The 12,401-nt window shown below is 35.8% G+C and overlaps 1 protein-coding gene across 1 annotated transcript; it reads right to left on the reverse strand.

Annotated features, from left to right (window-relative positions):
• Window positions 1-1,462: 1,462 nt before the first annotated feature.
• CNGA1 (cyclic nucleotide gated channel subunit alpha 1) lies at window positions 1,463-9,208 on the reverse strand. The gene is made up of 8 exons (XM_066185075.1): window positions 9,143-9,208; window positions 5,867-6,009; window positions 5,566-5,628; window positions 5,144-5,176; window positions 4,936-5,037; window positions 3,955-4,062; window positions 3,709-3,815; window positions 1,463-2,880 (listed from the first exon to the last, which is right to left on the reverse strand). Exons 2-8 carry the CDS (start codon window positions 5,971-5,973, stop codon window positions 1,463-1,465), a joined length of 1,938 nt encoding a protein of 645 aa, XP_066041172.1. The 5' UTR covers window positions 5,974-6,009; window positions 9,143-9,208.
• Between the last annotated feature and the right edge of the window lie 3,193 nt (window positions 9,209-12,401).

Here is a 12,401-nt window from a genome sequence, read left to right on the forward strand (position 1 = left end):
TCTGGCATCCTGGAAAGCATCAACATTACAAAAATAAAACTGCCAGAAAAGAATGCACTTTATAAAATACCCAGTTGATATTATCTCTATCTCATTAAGGAGAGAATGCAAATGTAGAGATATCACTGACAGTGACATATGCATATGTATTTTTTAAGAGTGGCAGTCCATTGCTCAGGATAATCAAATTTCCCTAAATAGAGAATTATCCATTCTCTCTTTACAATCCCTTTCTTCGCTCCCTTGCATCAAACTTATCCAATGTTACATGCCTATGATCAAATTCTACTGAAAAGACCCAGCTGCAAATACTCAGCTAAGACCATAACTAAGTAAACCCTTTTTTTGCAAATGAAAAAAGACACAAATTAGGGGAAAATCCAAGGAGATAATGCATCCTAAAGCAGTTGAAAATTGATCTAACATATGAATCTATAGATATTACTACCTCAAGTAGTTATGACAAAAGAAATCCTCTATCAGTAGGAAAAAAACAGCCTCTTTAATTGTATTCTTCCCCCAACAGCATCTACAGAAGACGCTGTAGGAAGAATTTGGCCTGTTGCTGTCATGTCTTCCCCATGCACTCTACCAGCATAAACAAGTGTTACATTAGAGACATTTTTAATTACAAATCTTAAAAACTTGATAGTTTATGTTCCTCAGCCACATTATTACATGAAACTGAACAATCTTTAATGTATATTTTTATTTGTGTATTATTTCTTGTTATTGTCAAAAGAACACTAGGTTATGAGCCATCCATATCTTTCATATTGATGCTTGCAAAAAGTTATCGTTTCTCCTCTCTGTATTCCAGCCTTTGCATATATTATTCTGAATAGAGGTCTATTTCTATCTGCCCACTTATATTCCAAGAAATCAGGCAAGGTGAACCCAATGAAGTAATAGTATTTTCCAAAATCTTACAGCCTTCAGTACTCTCATCTACATTGTAGATATACCTAATTCTTTTTATAATATCCCATACTTGATTAATTTCGTGTTAATCAATGGGTATTAAAATGTGTTCATTTATACACAAATTTAATATAAAGGTTAATGACTTCAAATAATATAACTGTTACCAAACCTTTCCTTCTCTCCATTAGCAGATGCAAAGAAATTATTTTAAAACAACCAGCCAAACTTCCAATATTTGCCAGTATATGACAGTGTATGTCCATCTGCCATAGAGCAGCATTACAGAGAGTACAAAACACATTAGCAGATAATACTACCTGTTTGTGCAAGAGCAAAATGTTATCTTCCATTCTCATTCTTGATTCTTCTTTTTCTGCCCCAAAACTGCCAAATATGTGCTGCTTGTAGGAGATTAGTGACATTGTCTCAACAAATAATTTTTTTGAAATTGATAGTCATGTACTACAAAGATTAGAAATTAATGTATTCAGCCTCAGTTAGGATTTGACTCTCGGTCTTATTGGCAACTCCCATTGTTTTATTCTGCTTTTGACAATCCAGGTTTATCTGTGGATGGATCTGCTTCTTCTAAGTCTGCAAACTCTTCCTCTATAACTGGCTTCAATATTTTCTCTATTTGTGTAAGTCTTTTTTTCACTTTCTGTTGTGCACCTTCATACTCAGCCAACAACCTGGCAAACTTTGTTTGTAACCGGTCCATAGCACGTTCCATGTAGGCGATCTTCTCTTCAAGATCTTTAGGATCACTTCCTAAATTTGCAATTTCAATGTCCAACAACCCATCTTTCATCAGGATTTGCTTGCCTTTTTCTTCCAGCATAGCCTTTGCGTCTGGATACTCTGTTAAAGCCTCCATGAGATCATCTTTAGACAGACAAAACAAGTCCGAGTATCCAATACTTTTAATATTGGCTGTTCTTCGATTGCCAGCTTTGCTACCCTTGATATTAAGAATGCTGATTTCTCCAAAGTAGCTGCCATCACTTAGGACCACAAATTGAGTAACTCCATCATCAGCAACTACTGCCAGTTTGCCTTCTTTGATAATGTACATCTCTCGTCCAATATCTCCTTTTCTGCAAATATAATCTCCAGGACTGTATACTTGGGGCTGGAGTTTCAAAACCAGTTCTACCAGCAGACCAGCTTCACAGTCCGCAAAAATCCGAACTTTTTTTAGCGTTTCCAGGTGAACGTTGATTGCAATCTCTGCTCTTAGTTTGTCTGGCAGATACTTCAAGACTTCTCTTTCATCCACAGCCTTCTTGTTTGTCCACAGGTAGTCAAACCACTTTATGACTCTTTTTTCCATGTCCTTACTCACATTCCGAAAGTGCATATACTGCTTGATAGCATCAATCCTTGCTTGGAACTCCGCCCTGGCAGCATTCATGTTGGAGATCATTGAGCCCACGTTACCAACAATGGTAGCGAAGATCAGGACTCCAACCAAGAAATCAACAACCACGAAGAAATACTCAGAATCTCTTACAGGAGGAGGAGTTTCACCAATAGTAGTCAGGGTCAGTGTTGACCAGTAGAGACTGTAGACATATTTTCTAGTCAGGCGGGCAAATTCAGGATCTGAGGTGTTTGGGTAGACCCACGTGTCAGCCCCAAATCCAATGGCTTTTGAGATGGAGTAATACACACAGGCATTCCAGTGAATAATAATCACAATGTACATGACAAGGTTAGAGATCCTGAAGATATTTGGGTAGTTTGTTCTTGTTTCTGTTCTCTGGAAGAATTCAAACATCCGAGCTACTCTGAGTAGTCTGTTTATTCTTAATTCTGGGTAATTCAATCCTAACTTAAAGTATAAGAGATCAGTTGGTATGATTGACAGAAAATCTAGTTTGAATTGAAAAGATTTCTTATATTTCTCTCTTAGCTTTTGTTCTTCTTTCACCAGAAGACCTTGCTCCAGGTAACCTAAAATAAAATTGTAAATAATAAAAAATGCTGTATGTTCAAATGTGTTGTGTTTAATGTCAGTCCAAATCAACTTTGAAAAATATTTTAGGAGCAAATTCCATATGGAACATAACTTCTCTTACTTTTTAATATTTAATTTCTTATTTCCAAATGTCAGCTTAGAGCTATATGGTTCAGCTTCAGCTATGAAAGATAAACGATTCTAGACCTGAATATTTTCCTTCACTTTCCACTATGGTGAACAGCTGCAAAAAAAAACATTTCCCCTCCAAAAAAATCTCCACAAGCTAAAGGAAGGGTGATTAATAAGAAAAAAAATTCAAACACGAGAATTCCAATTCCATATTGAGTGTAACTACTCAATAGCTCCATAGGACAATATTTTAAAATAAATAGTTGCAGCTGAAGTTAATGGGATGTCTTGGTTTCTCAGTGGTCTTGAAAATCAAGCAAATACTTGAATCTCCCATTAATACAAAAACCAGATTTAGGTGCTGGTTTTTCAGAACCTCTGATCCTCTCTTGGCTGCACCACATGTTTCTTTTATCTTGGTGAGTCAGCTGCAAGCAGAGCAGCTTGTACCTGCATAGCTCAAACTTTATGTGTCCTTGGAGTAATACATCAGAATTTCATCAGAATTTTTCCTACTTTTACAGTAAAGCTGCAGTCTTTTAGAAATCTATCTCAGTGTCTTTTTTTCCACTATTGTACCTCATCAAGGCTATTCAGATAAGAGAAGTAGTAGTGTTTTGATTAAAAACAAAAACCAAAAAAAACTGGCATAAATATATAAAAAGGAATAATTAATCATTGAGTATATTTACCTGTCCTTGTCCGTACAAACATATCAGCAACATAAATGGCATCAGAAACATAATCAATAATAAACCATGCCACTAAGTAATCATGCTGAAGCTCATCAAAACAGGCTCTGAATATGAAAAAACAAAAGTAAATTACCATTGAACATACTTGCATGAATCAGTGATTAATAGAATATTTTTTTTTATCTAGTCAAGGATATTATGATTTTCCAGAAGTTCTTTGTAGTCATTAAACAAGTACATCACCTAGCAATAATCATGGTCCAATTGTACATCACAGGCATTGTGATGCAAAACAACCAGTTGTAATAAATGTTTCCTGCTGGATCAATGGTGAAAATATCTTTCTTCCTCCTAAGTGGTAAGCAGGGGAAAAAAAAGAGATTTAATGAGAGACTTGAAATACACGTATCATTTTTGAGGAATTAAGCATTCCAGAAATTATTATTGTGAAATAAATGGTCTTTATCAGAGTTAAATTTCCTGCTTCAAGTGCATGGAAGATAGGAAGCTGGTGTGACTTGGTGTGACACAAACTTTAGAATCTAAATTTTGCTGAGCAAACTTGGCGGTCCCACTTTATAATGGCATGTGTGATTTTTAATTTTTTTTCTACCCAAAGAACTCTCTTGTCTTGTAATTTATTTTATCATTAAAACCAAAAGATTATGTGACTACTTGTTTTTAAATAAATATAAATTATGAGATGAATCATGCCTTTCTCACAGAGAAAATTCTGGCCCTGAGGAAGATACAACATTGGCATAGTTTACATAAAGAAACCAAAGAATAGGAAATCATACAGCACAGATTTCTACTGCACTGTTTTAGGTTTCTCTTCCTTAGCCAGAAAATTATGAATTTACCAAGCAGACTATAAAGCAACAACTTTTAGAGCATAGAAGAGTTAGTTTATTTGCTTGTAGGTGCCTTTGTGTGTGCAAGAGGTTGCTTTGTACTGGCACATCATTTGCTGCAGTGTGTTATCCAAGAAATATTAGATAATCAGAATCCAAAGGAGATATATCTTGATTAATGTTTTCAGTTCACCTCCATGCATGCATATTTCTCTTGTCCACATATGAAGCTAAGTCAAAACAACAGCAATCTTTACACTCATTCACTAAGGTGTAAACATCTTTACAGGACAAGTGAGAATGAATTTGTTCTTACATCAAAAGCAATTTTATCATATAGCATAACTGGACCTAAACGAAAAATACTTACACTTCTATATTTTCTTTCTTCTTCAACTTATCTTTACTTTTATTTTTCTCCTTTTTATCTTTGTTCTTTTGTGTTTCTCCATCCTTTTTTTTTTCTGGCTTGCTAAGAAATAGATTAACATTTTCCATTGTTAAGGACCAAGTTAAAACATATTTAGAAAAAAAACTAACTATCTTGGATATAGTAGTATTATTACTCTTCATCTTACCTCTTCTTTTCTTTTTTCCTTTTTCTCTCCTCTCTAAGAAAAAGAAAAACATGATAGGGTCATGGGATGCTCATCCCGTTTCTCCAACATCTATTTATTAGAAGATCTGAATACAGTAATTCACATTATACCTAGGGGTTTGGCCTTCAAAAAAAGTGTTTTTCTTACTGGCCATTGTATTTATCTAGAACTACTTTTGTTTTAAATTAATAGATACAATAACAGTAACTTCAGTAATGAGGATGACCATCATCAGAACTGATGTGCATGAAGTGGAAATGTATATGCAGTCTCTTTTGGGCTTACCTGAATGACATAACTGTTTCTAATGAAACTATTAGATATTTATTAAATTATTTATTTCTGCTTTTATAATCAAAATTGCAGTACTCTCATTTTCTCAAATGGCAAAAAATACTTACTCATCTTTATTACTATTATTGTTAATATTATAGGATGCAAATACTCCAGGTAGATATTGTTGCCTGGGGAACAACAAAACAACACAGTTATATGATATCTGCTGAAATTAAAAAACAAACAAACAAACAACAAAAAAAACACCTAAATATCTACAATAAGCAATATTCTATAATCTTAAAAACTTAGCTTATTACTTAGAGTGAGGAAAATCATATGATAGCAAGTATATGTGCCTAGATAATCCTGTATAAATCACCAAGCTAAAAAAACCCAAACCAACACAAAATATATTTGACATACCTGTTTTCCCCTTTGTGCATCGGTCCAAGGTCCTTACTGGTGTCGTGCACTACCACAGTGGGAACAATTGTATGGGAGTTGTGAGTCTCAATCACTCCTACCTTCATGGTCAGGTTTGTTTTAACTTGGGTAATTGAAGAAGACTGAATAAAAAAGGAATCAAGTCATGTCACCACATTAATTTCAAGAATAAGTAGTGCTTTTTTTTCCTAAAAATGGATCCTTTATATCCTTGCTTTCCTGAAGACCAATAAGAATATTTGCAGTTTCCTGTCTCCCATGACATTCCCACCAGACAAAAAAATGACCTGGCAACTGCTGCTAAAGGGAACGTTGTACAGATCTTTAGGGAAGCATTAAATTAGGTCTTTCTCGTGAGTTTTGACATGTACTTTGAAAATATTTAAACAATTGTATTTGAAACATCTGCCACTGTTTCTCTGGGTTTTGAGCCAAAAGCTTGAAGCACTGCATCAAGATAGATAAACAGATTCATGCACAAATGACATCCTGAAAGCCAGACTAAAAAGTATCCCCTGATTGTAGGTCCAAAGAAATCTCAGTACATCTGAAAACTGAGACTTTTACTCTGTTGAGACCAAAGAATGGGCTCTGTAAGTAAGAGGGTAAGACTAATGAAGTAGTCTCCTTATTCGTATAGCAGGTGATATATGAACACCTAAACAGAAATGTTAGTGGCTCTTTATGTCTTATTATCTCAAGGAAAAAAAAAAACCACTGAAAATGTTTTATAGCTAATACAGTACATTCTATTGCATAATTTTCTAGCACTGGTGTGATTAACTTCTGCTCTCCTTTTTCACCACTTATTCCTACAATGCTGTCAGTTATATCCTGGCATCAGTGAGACTGCCAGTGCTTTGGGCATGAATTCTACCAGTGTGATTTGCTCTTGCCAGGGCCATTTAGAGAGGGTTATAAAATAGATGTTGATACTGCTATCCACTGCAGTAACAATATCCCTTTATGTGTGAAATCAGAGTATAGAGATCTGTGTAAGCCACAAACTGACAAATGAGTGTCTGTACCACTGATAAGTGAAGTCATATGCCATAGGGATCAGCCTTAAAGCAGTATGTTCTGGCACACCACGAAGGAGAAGCAGAATGATACTGCTGTCATTACGGCCAGACTTACTCGAATTCCCTTATTTGTCAATGAAACTAAAAATATGCCTATATAAGAAATAGGAGGGGAAATCCAGCACTCATCAGACATGAATGACACATGGTACAAAAAATAATACAGAAATATCACAGAATAACAGAATCTTCTGATTGGAAAGGGACCCACAAGGACCACTGAGTCCAACTCTTAAGTGAATGGCCCATACAGGGATCAAACCCACAACCTTGGTGTGATTAGCACTATGCTCTGACCAACTGAGATATAACATTCTACAAAATACAAAGATAAACATTGAAGGTTAAGATGTGATATTCCATGAATAATCCTAAAGGTAGTCTGAAATTATTGGTCAGTCCTTAAATGCTTACCAGCAAAGATCAGGTCTAAGATAAACAGACGTAAAAATATACTTAATATTAAAGAAACGGTAAACTTCAGGTTAGATTCATCGGAGACTAAAAGCTGTACCGGGGTTTCCACTGACTTACTGCTTGAAAGTGAGAGGATTGAAATTATACCAGGTTCAATTAAGTAGCTTTATATCTGCTTACAGGTGCTCTGAAAGCTCTACTAATGCTGGCACAAAAAAATCCATCCTGATTAAACCTATATCCTCCACAGGGCCACACAAATAATGGTGCAAAATAAAACTGTGTCCAACTCAGCACCAGACAAATGTAAATGCAATAATCTCAAGGGAAATAATTTCTCTGACAGAGTGAGCTCTTAGCCAGTCAGTTCATCTTAGTACTCAGAGTACCAGCATTTCTACATAGGCGTATATTTTTCATGTTTATTTTTGCTCTTTGAGTCTTCTTTAGTTTCAAGAACAAAAAAAAACCAGACCAAAACAAAAAAGTTTGACTTTGTGCTCTCCAGACAGATTTGCACTTGTACTAGAGTTTGAAGATGATGATAATTATGATAAAATAGAACATGTCCAAAATCACACCAATCCAGAGTATGTAGCCTGAAAGCTGGAGAAAAAAAATCTATATCCTCTACATTCCCATGTTCTTTAGGTTAATTGGATTTTTTGTGCATTTTTTCAAATAAACAAATTCCTCTGGCTCTGTTGGTGTCTCTTGTAAGTGGAAGCACTGTGGGATACTCTGTATTCTGGGGAAGCAGCCATAGCAGCCATGTATAGGATTTGCTGGGAAAGAGGAGCTGCCATTTGAGGCAGGACTGAACATTTCATATTACTGAGGCACTCAAAACATGAAGTGGCATAGAAATTGAAGTATTAACTACCCTGCGTCTCAAAATACCAAGTCTGAATATCAAGCTTAGCTACATGCTGCACCAGGTTATTTTCCATGTCAATCAGTCAGGACGTGTAGCCCAAAAATATCTTCTAATTCCACCAGTCTAAAAGCAAATTGTGGGGAGTTTAAGTTCCCAAGTCTAAGACACAGAAGTGCTAAATGCAGCATGTGCCCAGTGCAAGTTGGACAGATACAGTAATTAAATCTAGTTTGGGGACTGTTATTACCTTCTTACAGCATGTGCCCATACTGGGCACAGTGGAAAGTATCACATTAAACTCAGTGAGTCCAAACTCATCTTAATGCATTTTTAAGCATTTCAGATTTTTTTGCTAAATTCTATCACTATCATATTCTGTAGTCACACATATTTTTTCTTAAACTGATACATTGTCACAACTTGTTACAGTGCTTTTTAATATTGGGATGCACATTTTCACATCATCATATTTAGGTAGCAAATTCAAAAGGTAATAGATAGATGCTTTCTTTTATGTATTTCTCCCTTTCTTACTGGCCCACCACATTCACAACTCTAATCATTACTTTCATAGAGAAAATGCTTTAAATAAGGATACCCTGGAACAGATTTTTGGCATCATATAAAGGTCTAATTTTTTTCTTCACAAGAAGCAGAAAAAACAAACAAACAAACAAAGACCAAATAAACAAACAAAAATACTTCATTAACATTGAAATCTGCAGCATGCTTGTTGGGGGTTAGATTGTAATTTTACCTAGCAGATACCTGTCTTCCTAAACCAAGACAATGCTACAGCATGATCTGTCTTTTCTAACATGCTAAGAGTTTCTGGCAGTCCTGCAATAAGCAGTTTCAACAAGCAGTATGCATCCTTACCTTGGGGATGTAATCTGCTGCTTCTAACAGAAATTTCAGTTCTTTAAATCAGCAACATTTCCTTACTACGTAAGCAGAATCACTATGAAAAGCTAAATATAATCACCATTTCACAAAGAGCTAGCCCTCGATGCCATTCTCTGAATTATTCCCAAGGAAGGACATCATTATTAGAGGAGGATTTCCTTGACCTAGTGATGGATTTTGAGATTTAGAGGGAGATAAAAGTGACAGTGGCAGTCAGTATTATCCTTGACCTGAGCAGAAGCTTACTAGCCCTATCTACAAGCACAAGAAGTGACAAACACTGAAGTGCACTCTGTTTTGAAATTGAAAAAAAAAAATTGTAAATAAATATATATTCAGTATTGTCTCCTCATTTGTTTTCTTAAAATTGCAGATGTTTTTTAACTGTAGTAACAGTTTTTTACTGTAATAGATAAAACACCATAAATGGAAATTTCCTGTTTATTTTAATATGTATACCATATAGCTGAAAAAAAAGGAAATAACATTTTTAACTCCTTAAAATTCATAAATAATATAATGTAACATATTTTGATGCTTAAAAAATCCAGTGAATTGTGGATACATTTTTAGTGGAAAATCCCTTGATGATGAAGTTTTAAGACACTGATCTTCAACTTCAGTATGGATTATGACTGCAAAGTGGTTTAAGTAGCTGCATTCCTCCTCCATTAGAAATGTGCAAGAGTGCATAAGTAGTGGCCAGGGAGTCAAGAAAGGCCCCATGAGGATCCTAGCATATACTTCAAAAGAGATGGTATTTTCATACCTCACCTTTCATATTTCACTGCTGGATACTGTAAAAATGAGGAAAATAATGTCCTCTGCAGTTTGAGTGATTAATTTTTCAATCTGGAATCTTGTACATGGCCCATTTTTGTAAAAGAAATAAAAAGGTTCTTAAACAGCAAAAAGAGGTAAATGTTGAAACTTGAATTTATTTCTTTGTCACAACTGAGATGTAGCTAAAGTTACTGAGTTACATTTTAACTTTGCTTCACAAAAAGCAGAATCCAAGAAAGCAGTCCAGCCCCTGGGACTCCAGGATTATGACACATTTGTCTCTATAACCGAGGGCAGCAGGTAAAAATGCCATTAGCAATCATAGGAACCAACTTAAATCTTGTTGCCCAGGTGACTGAGTTTATGGAATTAATCATTAAAAAAAAGCTCAGCACAGGTGAGCCTCCTGATGATAGAAACAAATTAGACACATCTGCTGCTATGACTTTCCAACCCTGAAGACAGTCATTCCATTTTCCAGAAAAGAGAACATGCATTTGAAATTTAAAGAATAAAAATCATTCTAAATAAGGTAGTAATGGGCAACAAGGAAATGCATAATCTTATGCACAATGGAAGCCACATACACCAGTTTTGAGTAAGATATGCAACATAACAAATAGATAAAGAAGTGAATAATCTTCTAAATTATGGAATATGCTTTACTCTTGTCTTTGAAGAGCTGAAATGCATCTCTTAGCCTAAGATCATAGATATGAAAGGAATCTCAGAAGGTTACTGCATCAGACTAGTATTGAATCTTGATCAGTTTTACCTCTGTCATTCTCAAGGGTTTTTTTCCTGTCTTGCAGTCTGAAAGATGTCAATGATCAGTGCTGAGCAGTGATGCAGTGGTGAATATGTGGTGGCACTAAATGTTTGGGCCATATGCCTTGTTATGCAAACAAAAGAGTTGATAAACCTCTTTAATCTGGTATAGAACTGCCAGTTTTCTTATAAAATAAGAAGTCCTGCAAAGCAACTCTAACTTATTTTTTCATAATTGGTTTACCCTGAAATTTTTCAAAGCTCTCAAACAGGAGGATGAGTCCTACCAGGCCTGGCCAGTTCCTTGTCTGACAGTGGCCAGGACCTCACTAACCTGTGAAGAAGTTTGCAGGACAAATTCTGGATGAGCTTAACACAGTGGTGTCAATTCCGCCCTCCTTTAAAAGCCAGTCACACAGCTATCATTGACCTAACTGATGATTATATTAGTTTAATGTCAACATTTTTTCATGGATATTTTTCCTGTCATTCTATATTTCAGGGAAGTAACCTTGACTGATGGGAGAATGACTGCACTAATGGATTATTGTTTTAGTAGCCCAACTACAATCTATTATTGCATCGTGCATTGTCATCATCTCTAATTCTTCTTAATCCTATTAAAGCTATGTGTAGTTTCAGATACTCATAGCCACAACACTAGATACATTATATATATGTATGACTTACAAATAAGCAGGTTTTAATGACACAACATTGCCTTTCAGCTTACTGTGTGGAAGCTCTGTAAACAGATGAGTGTTTGGATTGGAACCACAGTTTTGGCAGGCTTATTTTCTGCAAATACTGTTCTGTTTTCTCTAGCGCTGATGCGATTTCAGCAATTAATGTCATGTTGGAAGTGCTGTAGCTGAGAAGACTCCAGGGCTTCTGGCTTATTTATGCTCTTGTGTAGAATTCAGTGTCTCAATTGCCCCAGTGAGGCTTGATGACTAGAAAACCATCAGTGCCAACAGTGTCTCCACCAGTAGGTGGTACTGTATTTTTACTTTAGGGTGCGTGATGGAGAGCAAAATAGAAACAATTTAAGATGTGTGTTGGTGTGTTGGATTCTCATGTGCAGATGAGGCTGGAATCACAAAGCACTGCAAGTGCTCTCAGGCCCAGAACACGGCATCATACAATGTGCTCAAACACTGTGTCAAAGCCTTTCACTATCATCCTCCAGGTCCAGCTAGTTTTTGCATGACTACTCTGCACAGGGACTAGCACTTCTGAAAAGTCCATACTGTGTCTGGCCACACTTGGCAGTTTTTTCTGTGCCCTGAGATGAACCTCCAGTAAGACTATCTTTGTGCCTTCCAGGTTCAGTGGGTGTCTCTTCCCTGAGATATCTCTTCAACTCCCAGCCTGAAACCTGCAAGGAACAGAGAGACTGGCTTATCAGAAAACTCTCCAAAAAATACTAGATCTTCATTCAATGGTATAATTGGGATAAGGAATAATTGTAGTGACCCTACAGGAGTTCCAGGAGCTCTGTACAACCAATACTTCTGTTTAGCAGAATTTTATTTCAAGTTAAAATAACATAGGAAATCTTGGTTGGTTGCGCAGAAGAATGATGCTAAAATGTTTACACATACAAAGATGGTTCAACATTAATTCTGCTTAAATAAAAATCATCAAGATATGACATTGCCACCAATAAGAAATGAACTGT

This window comes from Chamaea fasciata, unplaced genomic scaffold (genome assembly GCF_029207755.1).
Source record: "Chamaea fasciata isolate MVZ Bird 193981 ecotype frontalis unplaced genomic scaffold, bChaFas1.0.hap1 SCAF_6, whole genome shotgun sequence".
In the NCBI taxonomy this organism is placed as follows: Eukaryota; Metazoa; Chordata; class Aves; order Passeriformes; family Sylviidae; genus Chamaea; species Chamaea fasciata.